The sequence below is a fragment of the Schistocerca gregaria genome, chromosome 3 (assembly GCF_023897955.1).
Source record: "Schistocerca gregaria isolate iqSchGreg1 chromosome 3, iqSchGreg1.2, whole genome shotgun sequence".
Taxonomy (NCBI): domain Eukaryota; kingdom Metazoa; phylum Arthropoda; class Insecta; order Orthoptera; family Acrididae; genus Schistocerca; species Schistocerca gregaria.
This window is the reverse complement of record NC_064922.1, coordinates 173,945,512-173,972,333: the sequence shown is the minus strand read 5'-3', so window position 1 is coordinate 173,972,333 and position 26,822 is coordinate 173,945,512. Positions and strand designations below refer to the sequence as shown.

The window sequence follows — 26,822 nt, the reverse complement described above, 5'->3', positions numbered from 1 at the left end:
GATGAATAATGAGTGAATGGATGATGAATGAATAATGAGTGAATGGGGTGATGGATGAATAAATGATTGATCAATGAATGATGGGTGAATATATGAAGGGCAAATGAGTGACGAATGAATTAATGGTGGATGAATGGATGATGTAGTGAGGAATCAATGATGAATGAATGAACAGTTGATGGATTAGTGGTGATTAATGACGGTTGGTGAATTTCAGTTTCTATGGTGATTTTAGTATCCCCTGTAACAGCAATATTGTGCATTTAACTTGAATGAATAATGGGCTAATGACTTATGGATGAATGAATGATAGATGGATGAATAATGAGTGAGTGGATGATGGATGAATAATGAGTGAATTAATGATGGATGAATAAATGATTGATCAATGAATGATGGGTGAATATATGAAGGATGAATGAGTGATGAATGAATTAATGATAGGTGAATGGAAGAAGCAGTGAGGAATCAATGATGAATGAATGAACAGTTGATGAATTAGTGATTATGAATGATGGCTGATGAATTTCAGTGTTTATGGTGATTTTCGTATCCCCTTTATGTAGGCATCCTCCAACACAGCAGGCTTCAGCCCACAGACCGCTGACCAGACGCACCTTCGACAGTGTAGTTGACCTCGATCTCCTGCAGGCTGCCCGGCAGGGCGTAGGTGGCGGTCCAGACGCCCTGGTCCATCGTTGTGACGGTGTGCTGGCAGAAGCCCGAGCCCACACTGACGGTGTGGCCCAGGGGGTCGCGCAGCATGCAGTACACGCTGTCCTCGCTGCCCACCTGGATGGCCGACACGTCGCCGAACGGCAGCTGCATCGTCACCGGCGACGGCTTGCTCGGCGCGTCTGCGAACCGAGCGCAGCATCATCCTCCGAAACTCTGCGGCACGTTACACTAAAATGTTCAAATAAGTCCTAAGGGAAATAACTGCTGAGGTCCTCGGTCCCTAGACGTACACACTATTTAAACTAACTTGTGCTAAGAACAACAAACACACCCATGCCGGAGGGAGGACTCGAAACTCTAAAAATAACCTTGTAGGCATGCTATCTGGACCAGAAGACTTCCCTTTATTAAGTGCCATAAACTGCTTCGCTACGCCGATGATATCTACTTCTAACGTAGACATGGGGTATTTGTTCTTGATTCGAAGTCAAAGAAACCACATAGCTCCATCTCAGACGATATAAAGGATTGCTTGAGATTACTCCCCTTTAAATCTGAAGCATGATATCCAACATGCCGATATGGAATGTGGGATACTGCAGCACTGATTATTTTTTAAGGTGGATTTGATCTGAGTGCTGCAGACACAAAAGAAACAGTACCTGAAAGTAAATGAAATTCAATATTTCATTTCATATGCTGTTGATATTTCATATTTTGTTATGCACTTGTCGGTAGGTGTATGGGTGTTGAACTAATATTGTTTATCAAACTACACACTTTGATTGAACGCACGCTAAGAAATGGCTGTGCACATTACTCTTGGACAATATTCTTCTCGGGTGAGCAGTCGGATCATCTTGACACAATATTTCCGCGGTCCAATTCAATGACAAATATTTTGAACAGACTGACGGAGTGGCTATGGGGAGCCCTTTGCCCCCAATAGTCGCCAATCTTTTTATGGAAGATTTTGAGGACATGGCGCTGAAGACGGCGTCTTTAAAAGCAACCTGTTTCTGGAGGTACGTCGACGATACGTTTATGGTGTGGCCTCATGGGAGAGAAGCTCTTGACCGCCTCCTAGATCATTTTAATTCCCTGCATCCTAGCATCTAGTTGACCATGGAGCTGGAAAGTAATGGAAGGCTTCTGTTTCCGGACATTCTGGTGTACAGAAAGGATGATGGGACACAGTGTTTATCGATGGCCTACGCATACGGACCGTTACCTGCATACTTCTAGCTGTCATCCATCGTTCCAGCGTACAGGGGTCGTGCGGCCGTTGGCGAGAAGAGCTTATGCCATTTCAGATGGAGAAAGCTTGACACAAGAACTGGACCATCTTAAGGTTGTGTTCAAGCAGAATGGCTATACAGATAAACAGATCCGTCGTGCTTTCCAGTTTGGACCTTCGCCTGAACCACCAGAAGATACCTGCAAATCGGTGGCATTTCTGCCTTTTGCTGGGAGCATTTCCTCGAAGATAGGAAGAATTCTAAAAAGATATCATATGAAAAGTACTTTTCGTCCGCCAGCCAAGATTAGAGCGCTCCTTGTCACTGTTAAGGATGACTTGGGTTTGAGGAAGCCCGGTGTGTACAAGATCCCTTGCCACTGTGGGAAGGCTTATATTGGTCAGGCAATCCGGACCATTCAGGAGCGATGTGTTGAGCATCAGCGGCGCACAAGGCTGCTTCAACCTGAGAAGTCTGCAGTGGTTGAACACTGTCTCACCGAGGAACACAGAATGCTGTAGGACGAGACACAAACTGTTGCCCCTGCATCTTGCTATTGGGACTGTGTTTTAGAAGAATCCATAGAGATTCGTTTATATGATAATCTTATTAATAGAGACAGGGGTTATCTTTTAAGTAAGACTTGGAGCCTGGTGTTGTCAGTCTGTCTTTCGATCGTCGGAATAATAATTTTTAATTTTTGATGGCAATATCTCGATTTCGCCTGTTTCCACCATTGGCGGCGCGGTATGTTTACTTGCGCTAGTGGGCAGTTACGGCACCTCGTCGCGCACGCGTTGTGGACATTCTACGGCCTATATAGAGGCCGCCGCTTGCGCTGAGAAGTCAGTTCCGGCGAGATCGTGTACCAGCACTCTCACCTGAAGATGGCGGCCAGTTGGACCGCAGAAATATTGTGTCATAAAGACATTATGATCCGGCTGCACACCCGAGAAGAATATTATCAATTATTGCGCCAGGGAAGCCTTCGTAATCACATTACTCTTAGTTTTGGATATTTATTTTGTTGGAACGCGAACAGTGGGCATAAGATTGGGCTATAGGGGAGGTTGGAGGTCCTTTAAAAAATTGAAAAAATGAAAAATAAAAAAAATATCAGAAAAAGTAGAAGAGATCGCTAAACCGTGCATGTGCATGCAGCTCCACACGAAATTAGCTAATTCAAATCCTGGACTTGTAAGGAATTTTTTATTCATAGATAGAAGGAATAAATTACAGGATTTCCGAAATAGAGATGTACAAAGACATTTGTTTATATTTTAGTACCTCTCAAGGTTTATGACTTCATCTGTCCATCATTTTAAACAAGGGCTCCAACATTTTTAAGCATGTGGGCACAGTCTGTAGCTCGACAGATATTTAACGGTACTCCACATCCCACCACATGCTTATGAGCACGACAGGTGTTACGGTCTGCACCTCGGCGTATATCCGTTGTCTCATATCTACCAGATCTCAAACATTTGTTATGTAAACTATGTCCTTGGTGAATCCCCTGCACTGTTATCCAGAGGGATCACTTCTGCACTTCTGGAAACTGAGGGGGTCCGACAAGCCCCCCCCCCCTCACCACGCCCCCCTTCTTCCGGTCAAACGCTCAGGAAATGTCTCATGATGATATGTCGCAACATCCTCAGATAGTGGAGTGAGGCATCATCCTGCTGGAAAATGACCTCTGGAGCCAAACGTATAAATATGGAACTGCATAGTTCGACAATATGTCGAGGTAGTTGTGTCCTGTCACTGTTCACTGCAGTAATAGACTAAAGCGCCAAAGACACTGCTATAGGCATGTGTATTCAAATACACAGAGATGTAAACATGTAGAATACAACTCTATGGCCGGCAACCAGTTTGGAAGACAAGTGTCTGGTGCAGTTGTTAGATCGGTTACTGCTGCTGCAATAGCAGGTGATCCAGATTTAAGTGGCTTTGAACATGGTCTTATAGTCAGCGCATGAGCGATGGAACACAGCATCTCCGAGGAAGCGATGAAGCGGGGATTTTCCCTTACGACCATTTCACGAGTCTATAGTGAATATCAGGAACCTGGTAAAACATCAAATCTCCGGTATCGCTGCTGCCGGAAAAAGATCCTGCGGGAACAGAAGCGATTAAGACTGAAGAGAATCGTTCAACGTGACAGAAGTGCAACCCTGCCGCAAATTGCTGCATATTTCAATTCTGGCCCATAAACAAGTGTCTGCGTGGGAACCATTCAACGAAACATCATCGATATGGGCTTTCGGAAGCGAAGGTCCACTCGTGTACCCTTGATGGCTGCACGACACAAAGCTTTACGCATCGCCTGGGCCCGTCATCACCGTCATTGGCCCATTTATGACTGATAACCTGTTGCGTGGTCGGACGAGTCTCATTTCAAACTGCATGCACGAGTACGTGTACGGGTATGGAGACTAGCTATATGAATGCATGGACTGTGCATGTTGGCAGGGGACTGTTCAAGCTGGTGGAGGCTCTGTAATGGTGTGGGACGTGTACAGTTAGAGTGATATAGGACCCATGATACGTCTAGATACGACTCTGACAGGTGACACATATGTAAGAATCCTGTCTGATCACCTGCATCCACTCATGTCCATTGTGCATTCCGATGGACTTGGATAATTCCAGCAGGACACTGCGACATCATACATGTCCATAATTGCTACAGAGTGGCCCCATGAGCACTCTTCTGAGTTTAAACACTTCCACTGGTCACCAAACTCCCCAGACATGAACATTATTGAGAGTATCTGGGATACTTGCAAGTGCTATTCAGAGGAGATCTCCACCCCCCCCCCCCCCCCCGTATTCTTTCGGATTTATGAACAGCCCTGCATTAGCTGAGTCCATTGAATCCATGGTCCACGTCACGTCGTGTTGAGACACTTCTGCGTGATTGCGGATATATTACACGATATTAGGCAGGTGTACTATTTCTTTTGCTCATCAGTGTAAATGGACTAAACACACCATGTTTAGGCAATCCCAAGCACACCTTATCTTTTGGTGTGACCGTTTCGTACTCAGTCACTTCTGCTGGAGTGTCATGTCCCCATATTCGACAGTTATGTCGGTTAACTTGACCAAAGATGGAGAAAGTAGATTCACCACTGAACACCGCTGCCTTGAGGTACTCGTTATTTTCGTCTATACGATGCCATATATCGACATCAAAACCACATCCTTTGTGGTGATCTTGACGTTTAATGGGATACAAAGTTTGGAGAATCAAAGCACGCAGCCGGAGACATTTGTGCACAATATCGTGGTCCATCGAGCGGGGGATGGCTAGTTCTTCACCAACTAAGCTAATGGATTTAAGTGGGATTCTATCGAATACTTCGCGCACACGTTCCACGGTCTCTTACCTCACAAGCGTTTTACACTACTGACCATTAAAATTGCTACACCAAGAAGAAATGCAGATGATAAACGGGTATTCATTGGACAAATATATTATACCAGAACTGACATGTCATTACATTTTCACATCTGGGTGCATAGATCCTGACAAATCGGTACCCAGAACAACCACCTCTGGCCGTAATGACGGCCTTGATACGCCTGGGCATTGAGTCAAACAGAGCTCAGAGGCGTTTACAGGTACAGCTGTCCATGCAGCTTCAACACCATACCACAGTTCATCAAGAGTAGTGACTGGCGTATCGTGGCGAGCCAGTTGCTCGGCCACCATTGACCAGACGTTTTCAGTTGGTATGAGATCTGGATAATGTGCTGGCCAGGGCAGCAGTCGACCATTTTCTGTATCCAGAAAGGCCCGTACAGGACCTGCAACATGCGGTCGTGCTTTATCCTGCTGAAATGTAGGTTTTCGTAGGGATCGAATGAGGGGTAGAGCTACAGGTCGGAACACATCTCAAATACAACGTCCACTGTTCATAGTGCCTTCAATGCGAACAAGAGGTGACCGAGACGTGTAACCAATGGAAACCCCATACCATCACGCCAGGTGATACATCAATATGGCGATGACGACAACACGCTTCCAGTGTCCGTTCACAGCGATGTCGCCAAACACGGATGTGACCATCACGATGCTGTAAACAGAACCTGTATTCATCCGAAAAAATGACGATTTGCCATTCGTGCACCCAGAATCGTCGTTGAGTACACCACCGCAGGCGCTGCTGTCTATGATGCAACGTCAAGGGTAACCGCAGGCACGTTCTCCGAGCTGACAGTCCATACTGCTGCAAACATCGTCCAACTCCTCGTGCAGATGGTTGTTGTCTTGCAGACGTCCCCATCTGTTGACTCAGGGATCGAGACGTGGCTGCAGTATCCATCCATGCGGATAAGATGCCTGTCATCTCGACTGCAATTGATACGAGGACGTTGGGATCCAGCACGGCGTTCCGTATTACCCCCCTGAACCCACCGATTCGATCTTCTGCTAACAGTCATTGGATATCGACCAACGCGAGCAGCAATGTCGCGATACGACAAACCGAAATCGCGATAGGCTACAATGCGACCTTTGTCAAAGTCGGAAATGTGATGGTACGCATTTCTCCTCCTTACACGAGGCATCACAACAACGTTTCACCAGGCAACGCCGGTCAACTGCTGTTTGTGTATGAGAAATCGGTTGGAAACTTTCCTCACGTCAGCACGTTGTAGGTGTCGCCACCGTCGCCAGCCTTGTGTGATTCCTCTGAAAAGCTAATCATTTGCATATCGCAGCATCTTCTTCCTGTCAGTTAAATTTCGCGTCTGTAGCACGCCATCTTCTTGGTGTAGTGATTTTAATGACCAGTAGTGTATATTTTATATCGCTGCCCTCCTGGGCCTCTCTACTAGTGACAGTCTTCTACTGTCCCTGAGGCTGGTGGGAGCAGAGTTTATAAATAAATATATATATATATATTTATTTACTGATATTTTAAACACCTGTCATCAGGTGGGCTTGCAGCAGCATCCTCTACTGCTCATCAGCCTCAGGATTGACAATGAAAAATATTAAGAAAACACGTAGACTGAACAAAATGGTGGGCAAAAACAGTAGACACAGAATACAAAAAGCACGAAGCCCTTCACACTCGACGAAAACCACACTAAAGACTGTCGGCACGACGCACAAACACTGACGACTTCGACAGCACAGGTGAACGGAGAAGCTTGACGGCGAACAATAAACACAAACACGATGGCACGCACGAGAAGCTGGTGGCGATGATCTCCAGTGCGCGAATGTCCACTTAGCGTGTGCGAGACCGGGGACGTGCCAAGAGGGGAAGAAGGGGGAGGGGGAGGGAGAGGGGAGAGCAAAGATGCCAGTGGCAGAGGAGATGTGAGGAGGAATGGAGGTATGGAGGTAGGGGAAGCCTGGGGGAGAGAAGGGAGAGAGGGTGCCCATAGGAAGAAACACAGGGAGGGAGGATCAAAGTTGGTAGGAGGGATAGATGGGGAGGAGGGCATCATCAGGGAGGTGGAGCTGGCGGAAGCCACCTAGGGAGAGGGTAAGGAGGGTGGAGAGATGGAGAGCAGGTGGGACGTGGGAATACAGGCACGGCAGTGGACGGGGGCGGGAAAGGATGAGAGAGACCAGCGGGTGAGGAGGATCGAGTTTACGGGAGGTGTAGAGGATCCGTATGCGTTCGCCGAAAAGGAGGAGGTGGGGGAAGGGAATAAGGTCACACAGGATCCGCATGGGGGAGGGGAGACAGATGCGATTGGCGAGGCGAAGAGCATGGCGTTCTAGGATCTGAAAGGATTTGTGAAAGGTAGGGGGAGCGGAGATCCAGGCAGGGTGAGCGTAGCAAAGGACAGGGCGAATGAGAGATTTATAGGTATGGAGGATGGTGGAGGGGTCCAGACCCCAAGTACAGCCGGAAAGGAGCTTGAGGAGACAGAATCGGGAGCTTGCCTTGGCTTGGATCGTCCGGAGGTGGAGGGTCCAAGAGAGGGAGCGGCGTTTACGTTCTCTTCTTGTAGAGGCCACTCCTGTCGAAGTGTCGATGTAACCGGCGTGCTATTGGCTGACGTCGTCTCACAGCCTTCTCTGCTCTTCTTCATCTTCGTGCCGGGGCTTGTTGTGAGGCCGGAGCAAACATGACGCCACGTTTTACATACGCCGATTACAATCATTCACACTCAAGAGACGCACTTAACGACACAAATCTCGCAAGCCGCAAGGAACGAGGACATTCTCCGCAGGGGAAGAAAAGCCTTTCTGACCATGCAGATGAACTGGCCCCTCGGTGTCTTCCAACCAACAACACCACACAAAAATCTTCCTGAAATAACTTGTCATTAAAAATCTCTATCAATTGGCTAAACCCGAAGCTTTTGATACGCAGCACATATAAACACGATGGGCGACTGAAGTATGTAATAGAACAGCTCAAGTGCCTCGAAAGCTTGATAGCAGATACCCTCGAAATGAAAATGAGATTAGAAGTCTTGCTGAGAAAGGTAGGTGTATTAAGTGTCTGTTCCGTAGTAACAACCTGAATTTCAGATTTGATCAAGGACTGGTGAAAAGTCGCTTGCTGTTAACAATGAGCACACAGATATAGGTTGAACACACATTCCTCCATGGGCTGACTGGCGGATTTGGAAGTATACAAAAGATGGAGAGCATGCTTAGTAACAAGTGATAACGCATTTAAAAGAACACATATAGATAAAAAGAGTGATAAAGCTTTGTTGTTGTTTCAGTTATCAGTGTGAAAACTGACTTTCTGCAACTTTCGACGCTACTGTATACGGTGGAATTGTCGCTACCTCTGCATAGCAACTGTAGCCTATGGTCATTTGAACCTGCTTATTCTATCTGAGTCTTAGAGTACCTCTCAAATTTTATCTTTCAAATTTGTCGCTACTGAAAAATTAACTATTCCTTGAAGCCTCAAAACGTGCTCCGTGAAAATATCCACTTTTTAACCAAACTGTGTCATAAACGTCTCTTTTTCCTTAATCTACTCAGTATCTTTTTATAACTTACCCAATTAACTCGTCTAATCTTCAGCATTTTTCCATAACAACACATTTCGAACGTTTCTGCCTTTTCCTTACCTGTGCTGTTATTGTCCACTTTTCACTTACGTATAAGGCTACACTCCAGACAATTACTTTCGGAGAAGAGTTCTTAACACTTAAATTAATATTCGATGGTAACAAATTTCTCTTTTGCAAATTTTTCTTTCTTTCTGTTACATGCCCGCGTTTTATACCATCTGTAAATGTGTTGTCGTCTGTTACTTTGCTGCACAAACAGCAAAACACGTCTATTATTTTATGCATCTCAACTTCTAATTCTCCCAGAATCGCCTAACGTAATGCGACTACACTCCACTGCCCTTGCTGCACTTTTGTTGACGTTCATTTTATAGTCTCTTCTCAATGCGCTATCTATTCCGTTCAACAGTTCTCCTAAGTCCTTCCCGGCCTGCGGCAGAGTTACTTTTTCAACGACAAAATTTGGTGCTCTCATTTTGCTTTTCTTTGAGCATTGATTCCTTTTCCAAATCTCTTCTTGGTTCTGTTTAGTCCTTGCCTTTTGGACAGATAGAATAACATATGGGAGGGCCTACAACCCCGTCTTATTGAATTGTTGTCACAGCCACAGTCTCGCATAAAGCATGAAAGTGAAACTGATGTGCACCTACATTGTGTACAGAGTGATAAAAATAATGTACTTCAGCTTGTGCTAAAGGGAAAAATAGTTGGCAGACGAGGAATAGACACAGAGACACGATGGCCACAGAGAAGCCACGAATGGATATGTAACAAGACCGATAACAACATCTGAGTATTGGTAGAAGATAATAAAGCACTCTCAGTAATCGCTATGTCTGAAGATCATGGAATGAGAAAAACAAGCACAGTATATTATACAAAACCTTAGTTAGTGGATGTAATAAAACTACATGGAACTATGTGGAACTCAAATTCTGGAATCCAGCTGAAAAGACACAGAGACACGATGGCCACAGAGAAGCTACGAATGGATATGTAACAAGACCGATAACAACATCTGAGTATTGGTAGAAGATAATAAAGCACTCTCAGTAATCGCTATGTCTGAAGATCATGGAATGAGAAAAACAAGCACAGTATATTATACAAAACCTTAGTTAGTGGATGTAATAAAACTACATGGAACTATGTGGAACTCAAATTCTGGAATCCAGCTGAAAGTGTACTGGTGTATGATGTGTTACACCCAAGTAACATCTCTGAACAAAACGTTTGCAGCATTATGGGTAGAGCCCTCCAACCAGCTCTGGATCTAACGCGATAATTGATATAATTTGGCATGATATCCGCCAGGCCGTCATCCAACAAATCTATCAATCAATGCCAAGCCAAATAAGTACTTATATAAGCGCAAAATGTACACCAACACGTTATTGATTTGCCCCATACTCAGCAATCATATAGAACTGCTCGCTCGATGAAAGATCCGCAGTAGGTGTGCTGGTGTAAGCTGTCGCCAGCACACCGGTTGGCAAAGAGGTTGCAAGAAGATAGATAGTAGGCGCTGAATAAAGCGCGTATCAGGAGAGAGGCCGAAGACAAGCTCACAAGCAACGCGCCGCCAACGCCCTCTCAGTCACATTCAACCCAGTCGCAGACAGAGTCAGTCGCAGGCACAGTCAGCCCAGTCTCTAGCTCAGCGTCTGTCAACACACTGCGACCAGGTTCGAGAATATAGCGGGACTTGTACTTCACCAGCAAGGAGACCAACACGGAATATTACTGAAGAGTTTGTACCACAACACATGGACTAGCTTAAAGATAAGCAGCTTTCTGTTCGGATCGATAAAGAAGTCTGTTAATGCATGTGTGCAGTTTGTGTCCTAGAAAGAGGATACTGGCCACCAAACAACATCCTCTCCTTGCTTCTCATGGTACAAGACTGGACAGTGGCAACGAGATGGCACAAAAGAAGGATTCTGGAACAACGTTTTGAATTACCTCGAAGAAAACGATTTAGTGACAAACAGCCAACATGGATTCAGAAAATATCGTCTCCTGAAACACAACTAGCTCTGTATTCACATGTAGTAATAAGTGCTATCGACAGGTGATCCTAAATTAATGCCATATTTCTAGATTTACAGAAGGTTGTCAACACCGTTTCTCACAAGAGACTTCCAATCAAATTGCGTCCATATGGAGTATTGCTTCAGCTTTCAGTTGTGTGACTGGATTCGTGACTTCCTCTCAGAAATGTCACAGTGCATAGTAATCGACGGAAAATGATCGAGTAAAATAGAAGTGATATCCGGCGTTCCCCAGGCAAGTGTTTTAAGCCCTCTGCTGTTCCTGATCTTTATAAACGACTTAGTGTACAATCAGAGCAACCCACTGAGGCTGTTGCTAGACGATACTGTCATTTACCGTCTTGTACAGTCAACAGAAGATCAATACCAATTGGAAACGGTTTAGATACCATATATGTATGGTATAAAAAGTTGTAATTGACTCTAAATATTGTAAAAGTAATATCATCTAGACAGTTACTGAAAATAATCCGTTAAATTTCGTTTACTCGATAAATGATACAAATTTAAAGGCTATTAATGGAAGTAAATACCAGGGAATTACAATTACGAGCAACTTAAATTGGACGCTCACACAGATAACGTTGTGGGGGAAGGCAAACCAAAGACTGCATTCCATTGGTAGAACGCTTGAAGAAGTGCAAAGATCAGCAGCTTGTATTGTACACTAGTGGCCATTAAAATTGATACACCAAGAAGAAATTCAGATGATAAACGGGTATTCATTGGGCAAATATATTATACTAGAACTGACATATCATTACATTTTCACCCAATTTGGGTGCACAGACCCTGGGCATTGAGTCAAACAGAGCTTGGATGGCGTGTACAGGTACAGCTACCCGTGCAGCTTCAACACCATACCACAGTTCATCAAGGGTAGTGACTGGCGTACCGTGACGAGCCGGACGCTCGGCCACCTTTGACCAGACGTTTTCAGTTGGTGAGAGATCGAGAATGTGCTGGCCAGGGCACGAGTCAAACGTTTCAGTATCCACAAAGGCCGTACAGGACCTGCAACATGCGGTCGTGCATTATCCAGCTGAAATGCAGGGTTTCGCAGGGATCGAGTGAAGGGTATGGCCATGGGTCGTAACACATCTGAAATGTAACGTCCACTGTTGCAAGTGCATTCAATGCGAGCAAGAGGTGACCGAGACGTGTAACCAATGGCACCCCATACCATCACGCCGGGTGATACATCAATATGGCGATGACGACAACACGCTTCCAATGTGCGTTCACCGCGATGTCGCCAAACACGGATGCGACCATCATGATGCTGTAAACAGAACCTGTATTCATCCGAAAAATGACGTTTTGCCATTCGTGCACCCAGAATCGTCGTTGAGTACACCATCGCAGGCGCTCCTGTCTGTGATGCAGCGTCAAGGGTAACCTCAGGAATGGTCTCCGAGCTGACAGTCCATGCTGCTGCAAACGTCGTCGAACTGTTCGTGCAGATGGTTGTTGTCTTGCAAACGTCCCCATCTGTTTACTCAGGGACCGAGACGTGGCTGCACTTTCCGTTACAGCAATGAGGATAAGATGTCTGTCATCTCGACTGCTAGTGATACGAGACCGTTGGGATCCAGTACCGCGTTCCGTATTACCCTCCTGAACCCACCGATTCCATATTCTGCTATCAGTCATCGGGTCTCGACCAACGCGAGCAGCAATGTCGCGTTACGATAAACCGCAATCGCGATAGGCTATAATCCGAACTTTATCAAAGTCGGAAACGTGATGGTGCGTATTTCTCCACCTTACACGAGGCATCACAACAACGTTTCACCAGGCAAGGCCGGTCAACTGCTGTTTGTGTATGAGAAATCGGTTGGAAACTTTCCTCATGTCAGCACGTTGCAGGTGTCGCTACCGGCGCCAACCTTGTGGGAATGGTCTGAAAAGCTAATCATTTGCTTATCACAGCATCTTCTTCCTGTGTTTTTAAATTTTCCTGCCCTCTGCCATCCTGGGTTTTTAAATTTTCCACCATCACCCATCTCACATTTTTTTAATTTCCTGCTGTCCACCATCTTATATTCCACCATCTTAGATTGTGACGTCAGAGGGGAGTGTGGCTTCTGTCGATGCTGGCCATGCAAGCAGTGGCCTAGCTTCCCACATATATACTTCCAGTAATACTGAACATGTTCATTAACATGCGGAAGATGGAGAAAAAATCGTGAACATTTCATTCATAGGCGAATATAACACCAAACTGAACCTAGAAATCTCTTCTACAATAGCTGTTCTAGGCGCTTTAATCCTGCCTCGGGCATGGATGTGTGTGATGTCCCTAGGTTAGTTACGTTTAAGTAGTTCTAAGTCTGATGACCTACCATAGTGCTTAGAGCCATATGAACCATTTTAAACTAATATCAATACTTGAGACAAACGTTATCAACAACGTGAACAGCAAGTAATGGATAACGGACAAAAGGAAGCGAGGTCATAGATGTTCAGATTTCATTTCAGTAACCTTCTAATTTTTATGTCTTATTATTTCTCAAGGGACTTAATAATCAATTTGTGCAGTTTGCTGAACACTATTCTTATTTTGATTACTTCAATATTGTGGCAATGAGAGAATAGGTTGGACACACCGTGATGTGAGCACTCACCACTGACAGTTACGTTGACGCCTTGAATCTCAACCTTTTTCGTGTCATTCTCCTGGAAGGTTGCTTGCAGCTTCCAAAGCCCCGCATTGTTGGCAGTCATGTTCAGCATAATTGCAGCACAGCTGCCTGCAAAGTGTCAAGAACGTATTACTGTGTCTGCCTGCCATTTAAAAGTTGCAGCTGATTCTGTACTTTAATTTATCAGTCTCTTAACTGGCTATTCTTTTCAATCCTACATATGACGTGCACTATCCTCTACAGGGTGTTACAAAAAGGTACGGACAAACTTTCAGGAAACATTCCTCACACACAAAGAAAGAAAATATGTAATGTGGACATGTGCCCGGAAACTCTTACTTTCCATGTTAAAGCTCAATTTATTACTTCTCTTCACATCACATTACCCATGGAATGGAAACACACAGTAACAGAACGTACCAGCGTGACTTCAAACACTTTGTTACAGGAAATGTTCAAAATGTCCTCCTTTAGCGAGGATACATGCATCCACTCCAGGCGCATGGAATCCCTGATGCGCTGATGCACCCCAGGAGAATGGCGTATTGTATCACAGCCGTCCACAATACGAGCACGAAGAGTCTCTACATTTGGTACCGGGGTTGAGTAGACAAAAGCTTTCAAATTCCCCCATAAATGAAAGTCAAGAGGGTTTAGGTCAGGAGAGCGTGGAGGCCATGGAATTGGTCCACCTCTACCAATCCATCGGTCACCGAATCTGTTGTTGAGAAGCGTACGAACACTTCGACTGAAATGTGCAGGAGCTCCATCGTGCCTGAACCACATATTGTGCCGTACTTGTAAAGGCACATGTTTTAGCAGCACAGGTAGATATCCCGCATGAAATCATGATGACGTGCTCCATTGAGCGTAGGTGGAAGAACATGGGGCGCAATTCACAGAAAATGTGTGTTGATGACGTGATTGCACAACTGCTTGAGGATTCTCGTCAGCTCACACATGTTGATTGTGAAAATTTACAATTTGATCACGTTGGAATGAAGCCTCATCCGTAAAGAGAACATTTTTACTGAAATGAGGATTGACACATTGTTGGATGAACCGTTCGCAGAAGCGTACATGTGGAGGCCAATCACCTGCTGATAGTGCCTGCACACGTTGTACATGGTACGGAAACAACTGGTTCTCCCGTAGCTCTCTCCATACAGTGACGTGGTCAACGTTACCTTGTACAGTAGCAACTTCTCTGACGCTGACTTTACGGTTATCGTCAACTGCACGAAGAATTGCCTCGTCCATTGGAGGTGTCCTCGTCGTTCTAGGTCTTCCCCAGTTGCGAGTCATAGGCTGGAATGTTTCGTGCTCCCTAAGACGCTGATCAATTGCTTCGAACGTCTTCCTGTCGGGACACCTTCGTTCTGGAAATCTGTCTCGATACAAACGTACCGCGCCCCGGCTATTGCCCCGTGCTAATCCATACATCAAATGGGCATCTGCCAACTCCGAATTTGTAAACATTGCACTGACTGCAAAACCACGTTCGTGATGAACACTAACCTGTTGATGCTACGTACTGATGTGCTTGATGCTAGAACTGTAGAGCATTGAGTCGCATGTCAACACAAGCACCGAAGTCAACATTACCTTCCTTCAATTGAGCCAACTGACGGTGAATGGAGGAAGTACAGTACATACTGACGAAACTAAAATGAACTCTAACATGGAAATTAAGCGTTTCCGAACACATGTCCACATTAGATCTTTTCTTTATTTGTGTGTGAGGAATGTTTCCTGAAAGTTTGGCCGTACCTTTTTGTAACACCCTGTATATTCTGCGCTACGTACCCTAGTTAGTGTACTCCACTGTACCGCTCCCTCGTACCTTTTTCATAGCCCGTGCCGAAGTAGAGCGGCCACGTCGTCCTGTTCCCGGTGAGCACCGCTTTCCCAATGCCTGGCGCCTCGACAGCACACTCCGTCAGGTTGGGGAACACGTCCATATAGCGCAGGTACAACCCTCCGCCACTCGCCACGACCGTCGACCCGGACGGGACCAGGTCGTAGGCTCCTGCAGGCACACAACACAACAGTACAGCCTCATTCCAATTGCTCCGTGACATTTTTTTTTATTATTTAGTGCATGGTACAAACGATGTGTTAATACGCACGAAGACATGGAAGTGGAGCTCAGCATCTGTAGCATCGTCGACGGAACGATTATGGTCGGTTGGTACAGAGGCGAGCGAAGGCTTTGGATCAGTGTTCTGCGGCGCTGCAGATTCCCCGACTTACGCCATCAGGTGGTGGGTTTCCGGGTTCTGCTTAATAGGTCAGGGGTCCAGTAAACAGAGGAAGCGGCTACACGCGTAGTTGGGGCTGTGTGCCCGGGTTCCCGGGTTCAACTCCCGGCGGGGTCAGGGATTTTCTCTGCCTCGTGATGACTGGGTGTTGTTTGATGTCCTTAGGTTACTTAGGTTTAAGTAGTTCTAAGCTCTAGGGGACTGATGACCATAGATATATAGTCCCATAGTGCTCAGAGCCATTTGAACCATTTGGGGGCTGTGTGGCGTGGATTGGGCGGTTATTTTTTGGGCTAGAGGATCTCGGGAAACTACAGGAAGAGCGTCAGTCTAAAAGGGTGCGAGGCAAACACAAGAAGTTAGACACAGTAACAGTCGGTATTGTAGTTGTAAATTGTCGTAGCTGTGTTGGAATAGAACCAGAGTAAGTGCTAATAGAAAGTACTGAAGCTCACATCATTAAAAGTACAGGAAACTGGCTGAAGCCGGAAGTAAGTTCAGCGAAAAATTTCACAATGGAGCTAACCGTGTACAGAAAGGATAGATTAAATACAACCGGTGATGGAGCGTTTATTGCTGTCGGAAGTAGCTTACCTTGTAGTGACAGTGAAGTATATAGTTCCTGTGAGTTAGTATGGGTAATGACTATACTTGACAACAGGAATAAATTAGTAATAGATTCCTTTTACTGACCCCTGACTCAGATGATAAAGTTCAAAGAAAACTTGAGCCTTGTATCAAGTACGTACCCCATTCATACAATCACACTTGGTGACGACTTCAATCTATACTCGATGTGTTTACAAAAATACATGTTTAAAGGATAAAACGTCCGAAATTGTGCAGAATGCTGTGGCGCGGCTGGTGGTATAATTGTTAATGTTCCTATTTTTTATTTAATGCTGTCGTCTGCCGTTCTCAACACTGGCTCTCTAACTACAATATTGGCAACCAGAAAGTGATTAGCAAAACGTGAAGCCTGTAATTAGTATTTCTAGTGCCCACTTCAACTGAGAAATACATTTATAGCTACAGCTTATAGCTCTGAGGAATTAGGAGATTGTCTGGGATTCATAATCATAAACCATTCTCACTAAAATGTTCACTATATTCTAAAAGTCACAGACCAAAAAGAATCCACACAATCCAACTACCAGAGCAGTTCAGAGTCTAATGCGCTGATGCCAATATAACTGTTCAAATTAAATGTTTAAGTGAATGCTCGCCATAATTTGATGATAATGTTTATCAAACGCCACGCTTATAATTGTAGAATGTCTGTCCTGCGGAGGCACGTGAAAATACGACATACGCAAACTGAAGATAGATCATTAACGTCATCCCAAAATTAACACTTCACTCGAAAACGTTTTCATGGTTACACGTATCCCGAGTAACTTATTACTTCATCAGAGGATGTTTATATCAACGATACTGACGCGACGCGACTCCCGGCACATCTGGAGAGAACTGGGGCCTTCCTCTTTCTCGCGCAGCGTCCTTACATATAAAGCCGCGGTGCAGATGGCTAAGGGAACGCCTGATCAAATCTGCTCTCCCGACTAGCCGCTGGGCTAGTAATGCACCACTTTACGTTATCGAATAAATCATTGCTTCCTTTGCTGATGGTCGATGAAGCTTTCAATTTAATTGTGCAATCAGCACACAAGTAAGAAATCATAATAAAAGTCTGACGTGGCTAAGTCAAATATTTTGGGCAAGAGAATTAATGTGATTACACTACACGCAGTAGACATGCTCTGAACTTGCTTTTTGGAGATACACTATAGCTACAGTTTTATAGTTATTCTGTTGAAATTTCTCACATTTTTATGATTATAGCGGATCTCCCTTCTACTTAAATTTAGACATCCTAGCTTTATTTATTCGCCTACTCAATCTATCTTGCTTCCTTAACTTCTAAGAGAAAGACCAGAAAACCGCGAATTTCAACTAAAATTTTAATTTATGAGATCCAGAGTACTGTTTCTACTAAAGTATTATACAAAAGGAATCTAAATATAAATATTTAAGTTTCTAGCTCTTTTCTGTTGCGCCAATGATTTTTACAGAAAAACGTCCAAATTTCGAAAATGGTTAAAGTTATTGAACTGATATCCAACACATCTTGATTTTGTATTACTCCTGACATGCTAGAAACGTTTCAGGTTATTTACTTCATTTTAAAGTATTGCGCAATATTTATGACGTCAGAGCTAGTTACAGCGGACTAGGCTGGCACCCAATGGAAAGACTGATGTGAATTTTATAAGGTGTGAGTAGGCTGCTTCCCTACAATGCTTTTTCAGAAAAAAAATGTTTTGTACAATTAGTTCAAGAGCCATAGTTATGCATGCATTTATAGTTTCCTATTTGTCCTCGGGCTATTTCTGCTTTGCAACTTTTCGCTGTAGGTTCACAAGTCCTCTTATCTGTGATGTGGCTGATATAGGATCTGCTATCCCGTCACTGGGAAGCTCTCAATTTGACCCCCTTTCCAACTCGCTCAGTCAGCTTAGGAAGCACGAGTCGGTCTTCGTGGCACAGTTTCCTGCTTGCTTGACACGTTTGCACGATACTTAATCTTCTGGCTGTGAGCATTTCCTATTATAGGGTAGACACAGCTGGCGCTCTGGGGTCTATGACATTACGATATCTGTTGTCGGACGACGTTGAAACAATTATCAGTACATCTACAACCCTCAGGTGGCATACGCAGTCATCAGATCAAAATCGACGGTCGTCTTTCCAGGTATACTAATTTTCTTTACGGCTGTGTAGATAGCAAGTTGTACGAGGGTAATCCCAAAAGTAATGTCTCCTATTCTTTTATAAGTACATAGACCTGTTTATTTCTACAATGGTTTACATCAGTTTACAGCTTGAACATTTAGCTATTTTTTGACATAACCACCATTTCTGTCGATGCATTTCTGTAGACGCTATGGCAGTTTTTGTATGCCCATGCCATACCAGCTCGCCGCCATGCTGTCGTCGGAGCTGAATCGCTTTCCGGCCAAATGTTCTTTTAACCTAGGGAACAGGTGATAGTCACTGGGCGCCAAGTCAGGACCATAGGGTGGGTGGGTGATTATGTTCCACTGAAACTGATGCAGGAGAGCAACGGTTTGCCGAGCGATGTGTGGGCGTGCATTGTCATGTATTGTCATGCAGAACGTGTACGCCCTTGCTCAACATTCCTCTTCTCCGGTTGTGAATGGCCCGTTTCAGTTTCTTCAGAGTCCCACAGTACCTGTCAGCGTTAATTGTGGTCCCAGCGATTCAGCCCCGACGACAAGGTGAAAGAAGAGGTTCATAACTTTCTGAACAGCATGGCGGCGAGCTGGTATGACATGGACATACAAAAACTGCCACAGCGTCTACAAAAATACATCGACAGAAATGGTGATTATGTCAAAAAATAGCTAAATGTTTAAGCTGTAAACTGATGTAAACCATTGTAGAAATAAACAGGTCTATGTACTTATAAAGAAATAGGAGACCTTACTTTTCGGATTACCCTCGTACATTCATCCGTCGAGCACAATTTAAGTGACTGCACCGTTCTGCTCGGCCAGTTACAGTTATCGAAGAGTCATCAGCAGTCATCAGCAAGTATCATCACGTTACTGCAATCCTCACAGCGTATCGTAATGTTTACCATGAACCAAGGGCTGTCATCGACAGCAGTCCAGACGAAGCTGCAGTTAGATTAGTCATCGTTCACTGAGTTAAGTCAGAGCAATATTCATATGCCATGCCGACACACCAAACTAAAGACATTTTTAAAGGGTAAAACGGCCGGAATCATGCTGTATGCTTTCTCAGGAAACTGTTTTGAACAATTAGTTCAAGAACCATAGTTATACATGCATTTATCGTTTTGTATTTGTCCTTGGGCCATTTCTGCTTTTTCGCTTTTCGCTTTCTGTCAGTCACATTTCTTAAACGGCTGTATTCTCTTTCGCCTGCTTCATTTACTGCATTGTTATATTTTCTCTATTCATGAATTAAATTGAATATCTTCTATGTTGTCCAAGGATTCACACTTACATTTTTGCCTACTCGATTCTCTGTTGCCACAACTACTTCACCTTTCATGGTCTCCCACTCATCACCTACTGTACTCTTCTCCCTTCAGTCAATCGCTGCTTAATGCTCCCTTTGAAACTTTCGACAACCTCTTGTTCTTTCAAAGTATTTAGATACCACCTCCTAATTTCTTACCTTTCTGCAGTTTCTTCACTTTACACTGCAGTTCATAACCTATAAATTATTGTCAGAGCTCTCATCCAGTCCCTGGAATTTTTTTGCGTTTGAAAAACTGATCTCGGGCTGTGCGTCTTACCATCAAATAATCAATATGAAGCTTACCGGTTTCTCCTCGAAGTATATAACATTTTTAAATGTGAAAATGAAGTGTCTGAACTAATTAAAAGTTTGTCTTTTATGCCAAATTCTGCCAGTCGGCTTCCTCTTTCTTTTCTTTTCCCCAGTTCGTGTTACTGCAAAAACAGATTTGTAACTGATCACTGATCATTAATTCAGTGATTCTGGAACACTCTATGCATCTCATGTAAAGGAAGAGATGACACAGATCTTCCCAAGATAATCAGTCAGCACAATGGACAAAGAGGACCAGAATAAAAGCCCAGAAGAAATTGTGGTCGATCGTTTGTTGTAGCTGAAGTGCCCAACTGTTGTTACTTTCCAGAATGATATTTTCAGTCTGCAGCAGAGTGTGCGCTGATATGAAACTTCCTGGCAGATTAAAACTGTGTGACCGACCGAGACTCGAACTCGGGACCTTTGCCTTTCGCGGGAAAGTGCTCTACCATCTGAGCTACCGAAGCACGACTGACGCCGGTACTGACAGCTTTACTTCTGCCAGTACCTCGTCTCCTACCTTCCAAACTTTACAGAAGCTCTCCTGCGAACCTTGCAGCACTAGCTCTCCTGAAAGAAAGGATATTGCGGAGACATGGCTTAGCCACAGCCTGGGGGATGTTTCCAGAATGAGATTTTCACTCTGCAGCGGAGTGTGCGCTGATATGAAACTTGTTAGTTTGTTTGAGGACGAATCCTATTGGTAATCAGATGTCAAATAACTTTCACAAGTTTGCTCAAAAGATACAAACAAGCCCCGCTTCAACCATTCACTGCCGCCAATTCTAAGCCAAACACTGGAATGAGTGACATTTAATGCGAAAAGACAAACTAAACGGATTTAAAACACAATATGCGTTAACGGCGGCCGACAATGGGTGCATATAATAACAGTTTAAACATCTGGATTAAAAAAATGGTTTTCTTGGAATTATGTCGTGTCAGTATCTTTAAGAGAGAGAACGTACTATGTTACTCGTACTACGCCGATAACGCATTACTCCAGTTAAAAAAAAATATGTTGGAGCTTAAAGGCGTGGGAAAGGAAGAACGACTCAGCGCAATCGTGTTTGCTCCTTTTCGTTGTAGACGATCAAACGAAAGCCGTTTAATGCTGGAGGTATCAGTGATTAGAGATCACACCTTTATCTGATAGCTGATAAAATCTACTCAGACTGCTGTAAATATTTCCATGTTTGGAGACTGATGAAAGAATTCTGCCGAGGGCTCGGCATGAAGTAATACATAATTTCAAAAACATGTTAAAAATATGATAATAAGTACTCCTTAGAGATGTATTAGACAACAGAAGAAAACGACAGAAAAGAGATTAGAGGACGGAAAGATTATATGTACAACATATACAAGACCAATGGAGAAGTATAAAATCACTCATATACAATACTGAAACTACAATTACAGAGGATATTTTCAAATTGGCCCTAAGAAAATGGAAATAAGAGGTCTAGGGATTGATGCTCTGTAAACGGAACTACTGGGAAATTCAGGAAATGAGGTAACTAAATTAATCACATTATTATGTCCAAAAATTTTGGATATAGTGAAAAATACAATATACAAACTGAACAATAGATTTGCTTCCACATCCCAAGAAGTTTACCCTTAAAAGTGGTCCACATTGTATCTGGACAGAGTTGTCAAGGAAATAAACTTGGTGGAGAAATGGAAGAGGTACCAGTGGGCAAAAAACATGTGTAATATTGGTTGTGGAAAAAGCTAGAAAGTGTCAACACGACCTATTTACGTTATTCATAGGTCGGGCATCTGACGGTGTAAGTCTCTCATAAATGTAAGAAGTGATAGCCTTCATAGAAACCCAAACTTCCATGTGTCATACTGTCTACGACTCCATCACTCGCAACTTTACTTGTATTCCCGCCAGTGTTTCAAAGAGACAAATGTATTGAACATTAGTATTATGATTGTCATTTCACCTAGTAAGACCTGTACTTATTTTTAACAACAGATGAACAAACAGGCATTGGTGACGATCTTGCAGCTGTGCTAAATTTATGAAATTTATTCGTATTTGCGGAAAGAATCTGACAGCTGCGTTAGGTATGGAGACATCACCTATTAGTGACACATGAAGATTTGTGCCACATGGGGAATGAAGTCGCATTTCCCACTTGTTGCGAGCTGCCGACCTAAAAACTGCGACCATCCGAGTCGCAATTGAATTGAAGTTGCGAGCGAGAGATATGGAAATTTGAGTCGACCCGGAAGCTTGTTAAGAGAGCCGAAGTTGTTAACTCCGCCGCTCGCGACAAGCGGTCAACCAGGATTCGAGTTTGGCACAGACAGTGACGTGTCAGCAGTAGATAATATTTTCATACCTAATGCAGCTAATACAGGGTGGGCCAAATAAAAGTGGCCACGCCGAGCGTGTACCACACCCCGTGACGCACACATCACGTGTGTGTCCGCCACGTGATCCACAGCGGTTCATAGTGCGGGCTCTTCCAGTGTGAGTGGGGCAGTGTAAAGTGGACGATGATACGCACAGTGGAGCAGCGGGTGTTTATTGTGGAAAGTTACGTGAAAACAAAAGTCGTGTAAACGGTGTGGTCAGGTGTTTGCTGAGAAATTTAATGGTGTCAAAGTGCTAGAAGAAGAGTGCCACGCAGCGCTTGGTCCGAAAATGGCGTCAGACAGGATCTGTTTTGAACACGACAGCAAACATTCCGAAACATGCCCGCGCGCCTGAAAATGGGGCTGCAGTTCACCAGAAAATGCTTCGCTGTCCTACCAGATCAACCCGATACCTGTCGCAACAGACCGGCATATTACGTCTGTCCTGCGGACGAAGACTCCAACTGGACCTGTAGTGTGGTCGCGGCCCTAGCTGCCTACCCAGATCACCTGATCCGTCAGTGTGCGATTACTTTGTACGGGGAGCCCTCAAGTCTAAAGCGTACTAGTCGTGTTTTTTTTAAGTAAGTACCGTTTTGAAATTAAAAAAAGACGTGCTAAGATATCTCAATAATTTTATTTTTACATGAAAGCCTGTACCTTAATCTATGCACTGACGCCATTACAGTCTGATACTTCCTTGTTTACGTTGCGTACTGAGTATTTAAGATGCCTCCGATAATCGTGAGTCCTTCCGACTGTGAAGTACGGGCTGTTATAAGATTTCTTAGTGCTAAACGCCTAATAGCGATTCATCGTGAGATCTGTGCAGTTTATGGAGAAAAAATTATGAGTGATGGAATGCTAAGAAAGTGGATGAGAGCATTTAAAGATGGCCGCACAAATGTGCACGATGAACAACGGAGTGGGCGTCCTTCGGTCGTTAATGAAAGTTTGGTGCAGGATGTGGACAATAAGGTGAGAGAGAACAGACGCTTTACGATTTCCTCCTTGCGGGATGACTTTCCTGTTTCTCGTAGTGTTTTGTATGGCATTGTGCCCGAGCACTTGAATTACCGAAAATTGTGCGCACGTTGGGTACCGAAAATGTTGATGGATGTACACAAAACCAAACGTTTATACAGTGCATTGACTTTCCTTGAGCAGTACCACAGCGATGGGGATGATTTCTTAAGCCAAATTGTTACGGGCGATGAAACATGGGTGGCCTACGTCACACCAGAATTAAAGCAACAGTCCATGGAAGTTGAGCAAGGGCATCGTTTTGCTGCAAGACAATGCCCGTCCGCATGTGGCGAATCAGACCAAAGATCTCATCACATCTTTTCGGTGGGAAACTCCAGATCATCCTCCGGGCAGCCCCGATCTTGCGCCCAGTGACTACCATCTATTGCTGCACTTGAAGAAACACCTGGGAGGCTAGCGTCTTCAAGACGATGTCAAAACAATGGTGATGCAGTGGTTAGCAAGTCAGGCGGCAGACTTCTATGAGGAGGGCATTCAAAAACTGGTACAACGTTATGACAAGTGCCTCAATATTGGCGGAAATCATGTAGAAAAGTAGATTAAGGTACATGCTTTGATGTAAAAATAAAATTATTGAGATATCTTAGATCGTCTTTTTTAATTTCAAAACACTACTTCCTTTAAAAAAACGCCTCGTATCACGACAGCCCTCATAGCGTTCAAGAGCTGCAGCAGAATATTTCGGATCAGACTGCAGCAATTCCAGCAGTCCAGCTTTGATCCGCCTTCAGCAACTTTCGTATGAATTCGATCATACGATAATCGAGTCTTTTGAAATATGGGTTTGGAGAACAATTCCTAAGACGTTTTTGAAGAGAAAAAGCTTTTGCAGACAATAAGACGAAGATGTGTTTCGAGATCAAAATGCTCCAGACAAAATACTCTGAACACATCACGAGGGCATCAACCCGACATCTGTCGCAAGAGACCGGCATACCACGTCCATCACGCAGACGAATACTCTACGTAGACCTGTAGGCTGCTCACGCCCCTAGCTGGACACCCAGATCACCTGATCTGTCAATGTGCTATTGCTTTATGTGCGGACCGCCAAATCTAAGATGAATCACAACATCCCTCACAGCCTTCAAGAAGTGCAGCAGAACATTTCGGATCAGATTGCATCAATTCCAGCATTCCAGCTTGGAGCCGCCTTCAGCCACTTGCCGACCTGGGTGCAGAAGTGCCAAGATATGAATGGTGCCTACTTTCAACATCTGCTATAGTCAAGTTAGTACTGTATTTGCTTTCCTCTGCTGTGTTTCTCTATCCCCTGGAACTCTGTTCTCCGGGACATTTTTATGTGCCCCACCCTATAGAAAGATTCTGCAGTTGCGAATAAACTTCAGCTGATGGCCGCCAGTGTCTGTTTCTTCAGACGTTGCTAAAAATAAGTGCTATACTGTAATTAAATCACACAAATTATTAAAGTAAACTTTCACTGTCGATGAAAATAAAAAGGATTTACGATTTAATATTTCCAGTACTTTTGTATTGGTGTGATTCACGAACACGTAATGAATTCGATCATACGAAAATCAAGTCTTTTGAAATGTGGGTTTGAAGAAGACTTCCTGAGAGTGTTTTGAAGAGAAAACGCTATTGTAGACAATAAGACGAAGGTGTGTTCCGAGATCAAAATGCTCCAGACTAAGCTGTAGTAGTCTGAACACATTACGAGGGCATAAGACGCACTAAAGACAACTATAATGCTCGGAACGACAACAGATCAGAGGCGAAAAAGGAAAGCACGGAGGAGGTGGAGAGCTGACGTCAGAGAGAGAAGCGGAATGTTCTTGGAATAACCGAGAAAGAACGCAGCTCACAACAACAGCTGAAGGAGCACTGTTCATGTCGGTTGGCTCCGGAAATGACTGCGTGCATGATAACAACAGCCGATTAATTAACGATGCCTTACATGGAAAACTGTTTCATGAAATAAAAATACAAAATTAGCCAAGTGCGTGTAGGATTCGCGCTCTGAGAGTTCCGTAGAAACTTCATTACGTGAACTGACAGTTCATCCATTCGGCACTCGAGAATCTCGACGTTATTTGCCTGTTATCGATGCTTGTACTGGCGAGATGTAGGTTCCGGGAATTCCAAGACTTTCGAGAATGTTTCAAGTCTAAAGTAGAGTAAGAAACGACAAAAGAGAATTTTCTCCTGTGATATAATTACAAATGAACAATATACTGGTTTTTTCCTTCACTTGTACCAAGAAGCCCTGCTTCTTGCAAAATTTCATGATTCTAGCTCGGTGGGAAGCACCCCACAGCTTTCAATGAGTGAGTGACTGTGCGAGGGAGAAAATATGCGACGTAAATAGCCGTTTATTAAGGCAGCACTGACTTAGAAGCTTAAATTTTTGTTCATGGCCAAGTAACCGTTAACCTGAGTGTGTTCCTCAGTAAAAGACATCTTAGACAGACAGACAGACAGATAGACAGACAGACAGTTCGATAACAAACAACAACAAAATTTCTTTTGTCAGGCATTTGCGAATTAACAATTTTCCGATCTTTTTCCTTTACTTGCTTCTTACTAAATTTCATGATTCAAGGCCGCGGGGAAACATGTTACAAGTTTTGATGAATCAATTTGCGAGTATCAAAGTACGTAAGATTCTGACTCCATTGACGTAGAAGCTTCATTTTTTTTATAGCTCGAAGGGTCTGTAGACCTTAGTGTGCTACATACATTGATACGTCGACCCGTTTCTGAGAAAAAGTTTTTAAGAGCCGGACAGACAGACAACAAACTGATCCTATCAGAGCTCCATTTTTCCGGATTGATGTTCAGAACCCTAGAAAATAGCTCAAACAGTTTGTTCTATAAACAAAGGATGACCGACAAGGCACTGTTGGCCGGGGGATCCCAAGGGATTAATTGTCCAGCCGCCCAACTAGAAACGGTTTTCATTCCTCTCACACGATACAGCCTTCGTTCGCTTTGTGTGGGTTTGGTGTGTATCTATTGAGTGTAGGTGACAGTAATGGATGTTTCTAGAGTTTGGTGTCGTGGTCGTCTTGTATGACGATAAGAGAAAAGAGAGTTTGAAACCCGTTGCCAGCATATAGACTACTCCTAGTCTGACCGATGGATTACAATCACCAACTGTGTCACTTGACTTCT

The 26,822-nt window shown here is 44.1% G+C and overlaps 1 protein-coding gene across 1 annotated transcript in view; it reads right to left on the bottom strand.

Moving 5' to 3' along the window:
* LOC126355738 (uncharacterized) overlaps nt 1-26,822 on the bottom strand; it is a 189,431-nt gene that overhangs the window by 74,420 nt on the left and 88,189 nt on the right. Inside the window, exons 2-4 of the mRNA XM_050006113.1 lie at nt 15,464-15,649; nt 13,603-13,728; nt 618-857 (exon numbers count right to left, since the gene is read on the bottom strand). Of these exons, the coding sequence (XP_049862070.1) occupies nt 618-857; nt 13,603-13,728; nt 15,464-15,649 (552 nt within the window). The remainder of the gene's footprint in view (nt 1-617; nt 858-13,602; nt 13,729-15,463; nt 15,650-26,822) is intronic.